Raw genomic sequence first — 14,634 nt, forward strand, 5'->3', positions numbered from 1 at the left:
AAAGAAATTGAAACGAACAGGCAAGCAAACACACCCAGGGTATGAGGAGGAAGAGAAAGATTGGGGGCACCAGAGGTGGAGGGAGAGGGACTTGTCATTAGTGGATGCTAAGGGGACGATGGAGATAAAGCAGGTGGCTTTGGCTTTCAGCTGGCAAGAGGGCCAGGAGGAAGGTGTGTGGGCAGCACTACAGCCCAGGCACCCTCGCCATCCTGGAAACACGAGTGCACGGAGGCACTGGGCCAAATTGTCTATCTCACACTCTGCGGCTTGCTTTTGTTTTTCTTTTTTAAGTTTAACTCCCACTTAAGACAGGAACGCTCAGCGATGGATGTTTATCCAATTAGCTATAAATAGCCCAGTCTTACAGAGAAGGTCCACCACCTTCCCCAGCCTGAATTTTGGCAGCTGTTGTGGGAAGAGGAAGACAACAGGTCAGGAATCATCTATCACCAACTTTTAAAATCTCCAACGCAGCAGATACCAGACAGCTGAGACATGGGAAGAAGGGAAAGGCAAGCCCAATTATTCTAATGGCTGAGAGGCTGCAAAACCTTCCCAGCTGATATGCCAATGGAGATGTCTCCCACCCGGGGACGTTTCATTGAAAGGTACCAGGAACAGTGAGATAGGGAAAACAGCAAAAACTGAACTGACATTAATAGCATCCATTTCTTTTGCCCCTAATATATGCAAGGCACCATGATACATTTTTCAAATAATCATAACCAAAATGAATCTTCAAGTGTCTGTGAGGCAGTGACAAGACCCACTTTTCAGATAGGAAAGCTGAGGCATAAGGCGGGTAGTTACCTTGCTTAAGGGCAAAAGGATCCCAGAGAAGCTAAGGGATTGGAGTTCTTTGAACACCATCACGCACAGGTGGAATGCATGCAGAACCACTTTGTGGGGGAGAGTCTCCTCCTCTTCCCAACCACAGACACTTCCCCAGCCCACTTCTTGGAAAGGTGGGGGGGGTCACAGGCTGCCGTGTGCCTCGATGAGCTGCCTTCATGTTTGCCAGGGGGCCCCTGATCATTTCCGGGGCCTGGCTTAAGCCCATGGATCTGTCCTTAGTCACTGGCATGTTTGCACCCCAAGTTCTCTTCCCAGAATGCAATCTTGAACTTGCTGATTTCCCATCCTTATAAAAACACTCAGGGGTGAGGAATTACATCCACAGGTAATTGCCTGAAATAGGCCCCACTGTCCCTTCAGAACACATTCTATCAGGGAGAACCATGGACCTCAGGCCTTTACGGAGTCCTGCCTCAGTGTTTCGACCTCTCCTTAGACTGGGCGTCGCTGAGATCAGTAACCACGCAGTGATACTGATTCCACCTGCAGAAGGCACAGCCTGGGGGTTACATGATGTCATGTTTCTAGGGGCCAACTGGAGATCTCTCCTCTGGTCTCAGTGTCAGGCAAGCAGAATTTCCTGAATGAAGTCTGGTTCTGTCCCACAGCCTCTGTCCATTTTCTTGCTGAACATGTTTTCTTTGCCTTTGGATTGCTGAAAATCTCTAGGTTCTGAAGACAACCCTACAGTATGGCACGGATTACCCTGCATTGATTTAACCTGCATGTAAATAATTTTCCTTCTTCCTATTTTCCTCTCAATCTGATTCTCTTAGTTACTTCATTTCCTGTGCTAGATGAAAAAAAAATGCATAAACTTAAAAAAGTCATCTTTTAAGTCCTTTGGAAAATGAGGCGGCAAAGAAAGCACAGGAAGGATGGAGATAACGATGGCCACTAGCCTAGCCAGGGTTTCAATGCCAAGCTCAGGGTAAACTGGACAGGGACCAGGCTGAGAAAGATTTAGGGTCTGTCATTAAGCACAAAATCTGCTTCCCATGTTTTCTTCCTATAAACTGGTTCTGGAACCTCCCTGAAGCCACTGGTACCTTTACTGCGGCGGCGGCTCCGGTACTGCTCCGTGTAGAACGTCAGCTGCGTTTCGTCGTCTGCCTCTGACCCCGACGTCCCCTTGGTTCTCCCAAAGCTGATTCCCCCTGTGAGGAAGCACACTGTTAGTCATCACCGACCTCCAGAAGCCTGTTGGTTTCCTCACCCATCCCCATCCCTGGACTCCCTTCTGTAAATCCCAAGTGACCCCAGAGTAGGCATGACTGATGCAAGGAGTCGGGGCTCTGCGGTGAGGTGGATCTGGGTTCTAACCAGGGCTTGGCAGCCCCAGGGCTGTGTGAGCTTGAGGAAAGGCATCACCTTTCTGGCCCCTGGGTTCCTTCTTCTAAAAACAGGAACAACAACTATTAGCCTAGCAGGACTGTTTTAAAGATTAAAGGAGATATGATATGTAAAATACCTGGTCCTTGGTGGTTACTAAATAACTGATAGCTATGTTGTTGATCAGTACCATAAGTCTGCCTCTAAGAAAACATCAAGGCAACTTAATTTCATACACATTCCAGTCAAGTGCTTACCAGGCCCAGCGCCAGACATTGGACACGCGGAGATACAACCTGGGCCCTGCCACCCATGGGATCATAAGCCAGTCAAGGTGATACATGGGATCCCATGGTGCCTTTCACCTAACTCATAGCCAGGCTTTCCACACAGTAAGACCCTGGGAATATGGGGAGAGCAACGCATCACAACACAAATGACCTGGGAAGGCTTAAGGAGGAAGGAAGATTCAGTCGGGGCTGGAGGAATGGACGGGGGTTCCATGCTAGGAAATGGAGTTCCAAGGAGAGGTAAGAGCTGGAGCATCCCTTGGGGTGGGGGGGGCGGTGGAGGCCACGTCAGGTAGAGCGCTGCCTGGGGAGGATATGCTGGAGCCACCTGGTGGAAAGGCCTAAGTGTCACATTGAGGATGGATGTCATGGTAGGTTCTAGAACAAGAGAATGAGTGTATTGCTGTGCATACCAGGAAGGACACGACAGGGGCACGCAGGCCTTTCAAAATGGGTACCAAGGAGGGTGAGCAGCTAGGAGGCCCAGCCATCACCAGGTGAGAGGAGACCGGTCTAGGTGCAGCCATGGGCGCTGAGGATGGGGAGGAGGCGATGGGTGCAAAGGGTCCTTCAGAGGCAAACTTGGAGGTTCCCAGAGAAAAAGGGGCAGTGTATTATTCATACGCGATGACAGTTGATTACAACAATGATAAAGAAAAAAGGCTCACAAGAAATATGCCAAATTTGCTCTAGCTGGTGTGGCTCAGTGGACTGAGTGCCAGCCTGCAAATCAAACGATTGCCAGTTCGATTCCCAATCAGGGCACATGCCTGGGTTGCGGGCCAGGTCCCCAGTGGTGGTGGGGGGGGTGCACGAAAGGCAACTATACGTTGATGTTTCTCTTACTCTCTTTCTCCTCTCTAAAATAAATAAATAAAACCTTTAAAAAATATGCCAAATTCTAGTAGCAGTTAACCCTGCAGGGTGGGATATGGAAAACTTTTATTTCGGTGCTTTCTGTATTTTTTAACTGCTACCAAAAAAAAACAAAAAACCAAACCACAGGATGTGGAAAAAGAGGGACTGAAGGACCTGTACACCCTTTACCCTCGAGGGGAAACACTGAGGGCAGAGCTTCAGAGCATGCTGGGGGCACGTGGCGGGCAGAGAGGAAGAGGGACCTCGTGTGGCGCCTCAGACACCCACGTCAGTAGACTACCCCAGGGAGCAGACTCAAGAGTCCGGCAGAGGTGGCTGTCCTGGAAGGAGAACTCAGTGGCTGAAGGATGGGGATAGAGGGAGATCTCTCTTCACTATAAATGTTTCACATCCTTTGAATTAAGCACCAATAAAACCTATTACCCACTGACACATTGCACCAGAAAAAAGGAAAAATATACATTAGAAGAGGGAACCATTATTCAATTCACGAAAGGATTTACTATGTCATTTCCTCTGGCAGGGTATTGAAATGATTTTCAGTACACAGAAAGCCAACCTGCAGACACTCTTTCTCCAATTCTGTCCTTGTGCATTCATTCATTCGTTCATTCATTCATTCGCTTGTTCCAGCAACCTGGTGAGCAATCTACTCTGTACCTACAAGATGTCTATATATTATCACATATAATCGTCACCACAAGGAACGTGTAATTACAAACTGGATAATAAAATAAAGACAAAGGCATGCATGGGCAAGTTACTTGCTGAAAGCCACACAGAAGATGAGTAGGAGAGTTAGGATTCAGGGCTGGTCTGCCCAGCTCCAAATGCGGGTTCTCAAGTGTGAAAATTGCTTTCCTAGAAACAACTCGGAAGGGAACTTCGGGGAAAGCGGACTGTCCCGTAAACATCAAGGGGCCAAATACTGTGTTACGATCTTTGCGAATACCATCTTGTTGCGGACTCACCGGAGGGAGGTGGGAGGCACCCTTTACAGAGGAAACAACCAAGGTTCAGAAAAGGAAAGTGATTTGCTAATAATGAGCGATGGCCAAGTGTAAACGTTTGACCACTTGTAACACTGTCTCTCCGTTTAAAGCTCTGTAAAATGAAAAAAATTGATACCTGCCCTGCCCCTTCCTGAAGACAGTATGCTACAATGAATGTAAGTGTCCAATATCTGATCTTTATCCCCAGACGTGTCTTGTTTTTGGTCATGGTCCACCCCTGCCCCTTAGTGCACACTCCCCCAATCCTCAGTAACTAAGGTAGGGCCTGGACATAGCGGGGGGCTGCCCAGAATACACCAGATGCGGCTGCGCACTGAAGGCTCTTCTCACAGGGCGCTGGCGGAGGCCCTAAGGAGACTGTGGAAGCGGTGGGAGAGAGAGCTCTGCGGAGGCCAGCAGGGCTTTTTAAATTGCCATCCAAATATTTTACTGTTACAGAAAAGTGAAGGGAGGGGAAGAAGAAGGAGAAGGGGAGAGAGGAAGGGCGGAGAGAGGGAGGGAAGGAAGTCAGGAAGGAGGGAGAGAAGAAAGGAGGGAGCAAGAGGGAGAATTTTTGTTTATGTGTACATAATTCTCAGCCAAGGGGAAATAAAGGCATCTGATAAAATAGTTGCCTTAAGAACTTAGGAGTTGACAGGAAGCATCTGTCAACCTTCTAGCTGTGTTTTGGGCAGCCGAGAAAAAGGGAGGGACCTGTGCCTGTTAGGCATCTACCCCAGGCCCTTCCCACAACCCCCTGTGGTGCCACCTCAAGTGTTTTTAAATGTGCTGGCTAAATCCTCCCTCCCTCCCATCCTCTCTCCCAAACAAATGACCTGTTCTGCCCCTGCCAAGGTGAACATGTCAGCTGGGATTCATTCCTTACTGGGATAGCCTACTGGGGGTAATAAAAAGTCACTTGGCAATTCAGATATAATAAGAAAAGCTAACCCCTGTATAGCACTGTCTCCCTGCCAGGCAGAGCCCTTCACATGAATTGACTTATTTAATCCTTACAGTGACCCTAAGAAGTAGGTTACTATTTTTATTCCCATTTTAATGGACGAAGAAATGTGGGCACAAGGAAATTAAGTAATTTTCCTGGGGTCGCACAGCTTGCAAGCAGCAGAAACACCCTTCCAACGCAGGCCGTGGCAGCGGAATCCTTCCCCTAGCTCTCTATGCTGGGGTAGCATAAACCACAAGTAAACGCCTCGTTGTCCACAGCCAACCCCGTAAGGAAGGCATGATGAACCACGTTTAACAGATGAATAAACCGGGTCTTGGAGAAGTGATGCAAGGTGAGGGAGCATAAACTGAAGTGAGAGAGCTGGAGTGGAGATCAGGTCTGCCTACCTGCAAAGCCTGCCTCGTCACTAAAAAGCCTGAGCATGCATGAGGGCGTGTGTGCGTGCGAGTATGCGTGGAGGTGGAGCGGTGGCAAAAGCGTGAAGACTTGTCCTCAGAGGACGGGCAGGTCGGTTACTTGCTCCCAGAGCCAGGGTGCATTCTCCATTTCTCACTGCTCCCCCCTTGAGTCTCTGTAACTGTGCTGCTGGGAGGAACCCTCATCAGGCTCAGCTAGATCTTAGGGAAGCCTCCACCATCCCACATGTCCGAGCACACAGACATCGTGCCTGTGACGACCATGGGGTCTTCTCCAGGTGTCCCTCCATTCCCACACCTCTGACCCTGACCTCCCTCCTTAAGTTCCCAGGTATCATTTTCAGAATGGAGACTGAGGCTCAGCAAGGCTGCCACTGCGCCAATCTATCCAATAAAAATATCACACAAGCCACACATGCAGTGTTAAACGCTCTAGTAGCTACATTAAAAAAGTAAAACTTAATTTTCATAATATATTGCATTGAACCCAATATATTCAACATGCTGTCATTGTAACATGTAATTAATGTAAAATCATTATTATACTGAAATATTTTATACATTCTGCACAATAAGTTTCCAAAATCTGGTGTATGTTTTATGCTTAAGCACATCTCCATAGAGACTAGCCACATGTCCTGTGCCCATCATGTCGGAGGACACGGTTCCAGCGGCACTTATACAAGCATTATTACTGAGTTTAATTAAGAACCCGGATCTGGGCACAGGAGAGAGATGAATAAGCCACAGGCCCCACTAAGATGTTGAATCATTTTTTAATGTGACTTGGATGAAAAATGGTGTATCTCAGATTCCATTAAAAGACAATAGCCATTGTCTCTGCCCTAAGGCATTTAAGAGTCTAGCAGGTTTCTATATTGGCTTAATCCACACGCCATGAGAGGTCAAGCATTTCTGTAGAAAGAAATCAGGGAACTGAAGTCAGACTTGTGTTCTAATTCTTTTTTTTAAATATATATTTTATTGATTATGTTATTACATTTTTCCCATTTCCCTCACCGCCTCCAACCCACATTCTCCCGCTTTGGTTCATGTCCAAGTGTCATAAGTTCTTTAGCTTCTACATTTCCCATACTATTCTTGCCCTCCCCCTGTCTATTTTCTACCTACCATCTATGCTACTTATTATCTGTACCTTTTCCCCCTCTCTCCTCCTCCCACTCCCCTGTTGCTAACCCTCCATGTGATCTCCATTTCTGTGGTTCTGTTCCTGTTCTAGTTGTTTGCTTAGTTTGTTTTTGTTTTTGCTTTAGGTATGGTTGTTAATAATTGTGAGTTTGCTGTCATTTCACTACACATTTTTTATCTACTTTTTCTTAGACAAGTCCCTCTAACATTTCATAAAATAAGGGCTTGGTGATGATGAACTCCTTTAACTTGGCCTTATCTGAGAAGCACTTTATCTGCCCTTCCATTCTAAATGAAAACTTTGCTGGATAGAGCAATCTTGGATGTAGGTCCTTGCCTGTCATGACATCAAATCCTTCTTTCCAGCCCCTTCTTGCCGGAGTAAGGTCTCTTTTGAGAAATCAGCTGCCAGTCTTATGGGTACTCCTTTGTAGGTTACTGTCTCCTTATCTCTTGCTGCTTCTAGGATTCTCTCCTTCATTTTTACCTTGGGTAATGTAATTATGATGTGCCTTGGTGTGCTCCTCCTTGGGTCGAACTTCTTTGGGACTCTCTGAGCGTCCTGGATTTCCTGGAAGTTTATTTCCTTTGCCAGAATGGGGAAATTCTCCTTTATTATTTGTTCAAATAAGTTTTCCACTTGTTACTCTCCCTCTTTTCTTTCTGGTATCCCTATAATTCGGATGTTGGAATGTTTAAAGATGTCCTGGAGGTTCCTAAGCCTCTCTTCATTTTTCTGAATTCTTATTTCTTCATTCTTTTCTGATTGAATGTTTCTTTCTTCCTTCTGGTCCACTCCATTGATTTGAGTCCCAGTTTCCCTCCCTTCACTGTTGGTTCCCTGTGCATTTTCCTTCATTTCACTTAGTGTAGCCTTCATTTTTTCATATAATTTGTGACCAAATTTAACCAATTCTGTGAGTATCCTGATCACCGGTGCTTTGAACTGTGCATCTGATGGGTTGGCTATCTCTTCATTGCTTAGTTGTATTTGTTTTAGAGCTTTGATCTGTTCTTTTGTTTGGGCCATTTTTTTTTGTCTTGATGCACCTGTTAGGTATGCGGGGTGGAGCCTTAGGTGTTCACTAGGGCGGGGCACCCCAGTCACTGGGTTGTTGATGCTATATGTGGGGGAGAGGTCCGAGAGGGAACAATGGTGCTTGCTCCACTCTCTGCCGGATTTTAGTCCCTTCCCCCACTTCCCACAAGCAAATTGGGCCTTTCTGGTGCTGATTCCTGTGTGGGTGGGCTTGTGTCCATTCTAAGACCCTGAGGGAACTGAAGACCCACCTATGCATCTCTCCAACGAACTCTCCTGTGAGGCTGGGAGTTTCTTTCAGCACCTGAACCCCCACAGGCATTTTCAATCGGTGTTTTGAGGCTTTATTTCCCCGTGCTGAGACCCTGGGTTGTGTGATCTGTCTCGCTCCCCAGTTTTGCCTGGTTTATCTGCACACGAATGTGGGACCACACAGTCTGCTAGCTGCCTGTGCACCACACTGTGCTCCACAATCCGCTGCCTTGCTGGGTCCGCCAGCTGCTGCCCTGCGCGCCCAGGGTCCATCAGTCACTGCTTTGCTGTGACCCCTCTCTGCCCAGCCACCCAACTCCACCTCTCCTACCGGTCTGGATGAATGTTTCTTCTTTAACTCCTTGGTTGTTGGGCTTCCATACAGTTCAATTTTCTGTTGGTACTGGTTATTTTTGTTTCTAAATTGTTGTTGTCCTTATTTTGGTTGTGTCAGGAGACATAGTGTGTTTACCTACGACTCCACCTTGGCCAGAAGTCTGTGTTCTAATTCTTGGTCTCACCTACCAGCTGAGTAGGCTCGGGCAAGGCACCCGACCTCTCTGGATTCACTTTTAAAAGTGGGGCCGTCACTCTCAGCTCACAGGGGCAGGATGAGGGAAGTTGTCTAGTGCATGTAAACAGCTAACACAAAGAACAAGAAAGGGGTGGTGAGGGCACATTCATTTATTCAGTGCTCACCCCAGTTTATTAGGAGAAAAGGAAGCACTGGTGGGTGGCAGTGGTGACTTCCTGCCTTCTGTGATACCCTAGGGAGAGGGTGGACTCCCAGAGCATCTAGCCTCTGAATGTCCATAAAATCTGAAGGGGCCACAGGCCAGTTACAGACTGACTTGGAGATGATTCAGTGGAATGGGAAAGGGCCCCCTCTGCTAGCATTTCCATATGACACTGTTGATTTTGTGACCTGCGGTACAACCATTAATTATTCAGGGCTGCTCAAGAATTTCCATTTAAGAGTGGAGAGAAACTGAGAAGGGTTGGAGACCGGCAAGAGACAAGACTAGGAACCACAAGGTTCTCTGGCCTTGTTCCATGAGCCCCTGGTTCTTCTGGTCCTGAGTGTTCTGAGATCGAGCCATGAAGAGGAGGGGCTAAGTACATAACACAGTGTGATGTGCACCACTCTGGGCACTTTATATGCAATATCCCATCAACATTCAGAAGGGGTCTGGGAGGTAAGAATCATCTCAGTTTTACTGAGGGCAAAGCAACCTTCAGAATCTCAATGTTGCTTATCCAAGATCACACAAGGTACTAACAAATGGCACAGCCCCCAACTTTGAAGTTCGCTTTTGTCTCATTGAAAACCCTACCTGTTCCTCTGAAAAGATCAGCCATTGGGGAAATGCAAATCAAAGCCACAAAAAAACAACCACTCTCTATCTACTAGGTTGACCATAAACAGCATAATGAGAAAATAACTGGTCTTGGAATGGATGTAGCCCCCAATTCCAATGGAATTGGAGCCCCCATACTTTGCTGCTGGGGATGCAAACGAGTGTGACCACTGTGGAGAACAGTTTGACAGTTATCACAGAATTATCACAGGACCTAGCCATTCCTCCCCTAGGGACATCCCAAAATAAGTAAAGACAGGGCATTCCAATAAATAGTGATGCTTGTAAATGAATGTTCATAGCAGCACAATTTACATTAGTGAAAAGGCAGAAAAAAAACCCCCAAATGTCCATCAACTGATAAATGGATAACCAAAGTGGGGTTGATCTATATAACGGAATATTATTCGGCCATAAACAGGGAATGCTGACATGGTGCACTGTGGGTGGGCATGGACATTGCAATCAGTCTGCTGAGTGAAAGAAGCCAGACATAAAATATTGTCACATGTCACACAATTCTGTTTATATAAAATATCCAAAATGAGTAAATCCATAAGACAGGAAGTGGTGGCTGCCAGGGCTGTGCAGAGGAAGAAGAGAAATAGAAAGTGATCATGGGATGCGGACCCCGGCTCGTGGGGTCCTCGACATTGTGGATGGGGAAGAGACAGTCACATGGACTGCTGAGTCCTGTGGAGGAAAAGGGCTGACAGCTGGCTCTCAAGAGGAGCCAAAAGCCAAGGCCTCCACCATGACAGGCCTTTATTTCTTTTTTCTCGGCACATTATATGATGGTCCTCATTTACTATATCTGGTAGCAGAGGGTGGTTACCTTTTACAGAAAACAAAGGAGCCAATGCCACTAATCACATCACAGAAGAGGGATATTTGCAAATGAAAAGGGAAAAGTAGTTGAACCGGTTACACTTGTCCTTGGAAGGTTTAGCATGGATTTTAGGAAGTTACTTTGCAGAAAATGTTTGCTGCAAATCAGGGTGAGGGAGACTTTAGCGAAAGCAAGACTCAAAGCAGCCTAGGCACATTGCAGGCCTGGTTCCCCACGGAAGAATTCATCTGTGGGTGTGGGTCCGGTGCCCCGGACCTTGCTTTGCACTGGGAACTGGGCCCATGCCACTCAGAACGGTCTCCTACAATCGTGAGTGTGGGGTTTCCCTCTGGTGTGATGGAAATATCTGGAATTACATAGAGGCGACAGTTGCACAACCCTGTGAATCTACTAAATGGCAATAAATTATACGCTTTAAAATAGTTCACGGTTAATGGGTTAATGTTAAGTCACGTGACTCTTACCTCAATAAATAAAATGTTTCTAAAAATAGACCCCGTGTTCTCTTGGAAACGTCACAATACTGATCACAGAACTGAGAATGGGGGAGTTGCAGAAAGAGAGAGAGAAAAAGAGAGAGAGAGGAGGCATTCAAGAGCATGTTGAAAGGGGCCATGTTCAGGCATCCCGAGTCCTGACCCAGTGTTTAAAATTGCAGTATGTGACCATTCAGTCTGTCTTGGACCCAGCCGGTCATCTCAAAAAAAATCACAACATTTACCCATTTGTGTGTTCATTCATTTAACAATTATCTACTAAGTCTCCATTCTGTACCAAGCAGTGCTCTAGACATTGAGAATCCGGCAGTGAATAATAAACAAAAACTTCCTGAATAACAAACAAAAACTTCCTGACTTTTCGGACCTAACTCTCTGGTGAGGAAGCAATTAAGATATCCCATGCAGGATGCTAAGCCCTCTACAAGGAAATTATCTCAATCTTGCTGATGAATAAACCGAGATATTCAGAGGTATTTAGAGCTTCCCCAAGATGACATAGATACGTGGTAGCAAACTAGGAAACCAGGCCCAAGTTTGGAGCAAACCTGGGCATCCGGACAACTTCAAAATCCTATTATGGGATGGGCTGGAGCAGAAGCTAGGCTGCGTAGTCTTTCCTGGGCCTGTGACATTAACTCAGTGTTCTTCTTTGTAAGCCTATCTTCTGTAACCAGGCTGTCCTGGCCACAAACCTGCTCTGCAGCCTCCGGTGGGCCCACCCCTCCATACTCCACCTCCCACACTCTTGGTATCATGATGGATGGTGGTGACATGTTAAATTATTCAGGCTCTGTGTCTTCCTTGAGCTGGTGACAGCGATATTGCATTTTTAGATTGCCCAGAACTCTGCCAGATAGAGAAACATGTAGCTTGGGAATGTGGAAACCCATCTGACCCCCAACCGCCCAGGGAATGCAAATGGTGCCAGTCCTGGAAAGAGGACAAAAGTAGCTAAAACTGCCAGTGCCCCCGAAAGCACAACTCACCATTGTTCTGAGCTCTGGAACTGCACCACAGATGTTCATACATAGCCACCCCCTTGGCCTGCTCTGACCACAGCTACTACCTACCAGGGGGTACTACTGTATACCAGGCACAGTGCCAGGCACGCTGCCCAGTTACGTTCCTCCTCCTCCAGTTGTGGAAATAGAGGCTGAGCGTAGTGAAGCTCTGTATCTGCTGTCACACAGCCAGCAAGTGGAAGACCTGAATTCAAACCCTGGTTTATCTGATCCCCCAGAAAGGAAGATTCTACAGCATTCTTGGGATTCAGGTTGAAAATTTTTTTAATTGATATTTATGGTTAAAAAAATCTTTATGGTAAAATATAATTAAACATGACTGTTTATAATTCCAGGAAAAAAATGGAAATGACCAGAGGCCCACTTATAGGGAGCTGAATAAAGAAATGATGGCATATCTCTAAAATAGACTTTTATGAGACCATTAAATACAGTGACACAGATCTATGTTTATTGACATGCAAACTCGCCGTGATATATCGTTGCGTGAAGAAGTATACAGAGAAGAATGCAAAGAGGGATTTCACTCACGTAAATTCATACACAATTGCAGATATCTGGTGTGATTGCCACTGAGTGTGGGTAACAAAAACAAATCCATTTTAATATGAAAAATAAATGAGAGAAAAGTGAAAGTTATTCTGAGACGTCCATGATGTAGCGCTATGACCTTTGAAAAAGCATACTGTGAAACTGTAAGTGCAAAACAACGCTGTTCTGTTTTAAAAATTCACACACATAAAGTATGCAAATGTATGCATATACACACAAAGAAATAAATACATTAAGGTGCTCTAGTGATTATTCTCTGGATAGTAAGATTTGGGGTCTTTAAAATTTTTTTCCTTACTGTTTCTTATTTGCATTTTTAATTTCCCTCCAATGAATATACAATGCTTAGTAATAAAAAAGACAATCAAAGTTATGTTTATTTTTTAAAATAGATTGTCTTGATTGCTGCAGTGGAAGCTCAGCCCTCTCCTGACCTTTACTGCACTATGGCCATCTCAGAGATGTGCATCTTCCAAGAAGGGAGATATCTCAAGTTATCCTCAAATTCTGGCCCAAAATACTATCCATGGAGAAGAAGCTCACCGATCAAACTTAACTCAGTATCTCGCGAAAGTATAGCTTCATCTTCTAGACTATCCCATTGCTCCCTGTGGGAGGTTGCATTTTCCAAAGATGCCCATAACAAAACCTCCCATCTCACATTTTCTTCTGAAATGGGACTTTGGCTACTCCCCATCAAAGATGGAGATTAAGTCCCACCCCTCGAGTCTGGGCTGCCTCAGGGGTGTGCTTCTAATAAAGAGGCTGCAAATGAAGTGACTCTAGGGCTGGGTCACAGAATGGAATGCAGGTTCCGCCTGGCTATCTTGACACGCTGACCCTGTAGACGCTCACTCCCGCTCTGGAAACCTGCCACCGTGCTGCGAGAAGTCTTCACCACATGGAGAGGCCAAGTGTAAACGGTCCCGTCAACAATCCCAGCTGAGCTTAGCTTTTTCAGACATCCCAGTACAGATGGCAAAAAATATGAGAGAAGAAGCTTCTAGTTGATTCCAGCCCCCAGCCATCCGAGTCACCGATGGATGTTTGAGTATTTCCAGCTGAGTCCTGGTCATTGTGAAGCTGAGACGACCTACCTTCCCTCTCTCTGTTATCATTTCATGACTCCTAGGATCCACAAGCATAAGAAGATTGTTGTTGTTTTAAGGCACTAATGTTCAGGGTGGGGAATTACGCAGCAGGAGGCAACCAGAAAACTCCTCTTGTCCAGTCCTATAAAAATATCCACACTCCTCGCAACCTGTTGCACTATGACAGCTCTGGGCAATGGAAAAATGAACTAGGCATCCAGAGACCCAGGCCCTAGGTCTGTCCTGTTACTAACACACTGTATGACTAAAAAAGATATTACCACCTAGCAAATATTATATAACACTTACCACACCTTTACGTCCTTCCTAAAGAGAACAACTCATTTGACCCTTGCAATTATTGTATGAGGTAAGTGTTGTGTCCATTTGAAAGAGGAGAAAAATGAGGGTCAGAGACACTACAAGTGACATGCTCAAGGTCATACAGTTCATAAATGACAGAGACTAGAACACAGAGGCAGATCCGGAAGGTACAAGAGAATAAAAGAGCAGGTGGGGGCCTGTGAGGTTGGCCAAGAATCAAGTGTCCAGCAGTTCCCACCCTAGGCCATGTCCAGCCTGTTGGAATCCAGGCTCGGGCTATTTCAAGACCCCATACAACGGCCCTTCAGCGGGCTGGAGATGGCTCTTGTGCCCATTATAAACTTTCCACCCAAGCTCAGTATTCCTACTAATACCATCAACATTCCTTATATCATACGCTTTACAAAAACTATGACTATTTGAGGGTTATAGAGTCAATGCATATTTAGTATAGAAAATTAAAGGAAATAAAAAAGCACAAAGAAGAAAATAATAAAAGTCAAATACTATCACTTCCAACTGACTTCCCTTATTTCTGTTTTTTTAACCATGAATCTATACACATTCTTTTACAACTGGATTTTATTGTCTCGTAATGTGAGTACATCTGGTAAATTTTGTTTAAAATATCTAAGCATGTATCTATTCATTCATTTATGTCAGAAACACATATTGGGATCCAACTATATGCTTTGTACTTTTGCTACTACGTAAATTACATACATATGTATGCATATACACACATCTAGGTGTATACCTA

At 45.6% G+C, this 14,634-nt stretch overlaps 1 protein-coding gene across 2 annotated transcripts in view; it reads right to left on the reverse strand.

Annotated features, from left to right (window-relative positions):
* The window catches only part of ASTN2 (astrotactin 2), an 821,211-nt gene that overhangs the window by 537,301 nt on the left and 269,276 nt on the right, over positions 1 to 14,634 (reverse strand). For both annotated transcript variants that reach the window (XM_045840430.1, XM_045840429.1), the window contains exon 5: positions 1,908 to 2,015. In XM_045840430.1, coding sequence (XP_045696386.1) covers positions 1,908 to 2,015 — 108 coding nt within the window. The remainder of the gene's footprint in view (positions 1 to 1,907; positions 2,016 to 14,634) is intronic.

The sequence above is a fragment of the Phyllostomus hastatus genome, unplaced genomic scaffold (genome assembly GCF_019186645.2).
Source record: "Phyllostomus hastatus isolate PE091 unplaced genomic scaffold, TTU_PhHast_1.1 phas_contig_34, whole genome shotgun sequence".
NCBI classification, from domain to species: Eukaryota; Metazoa; Chordata; class Mammalia; order Chiroptera; family Phyllostomidae; genus Phyllostomus; species Phyllostomus hastatus.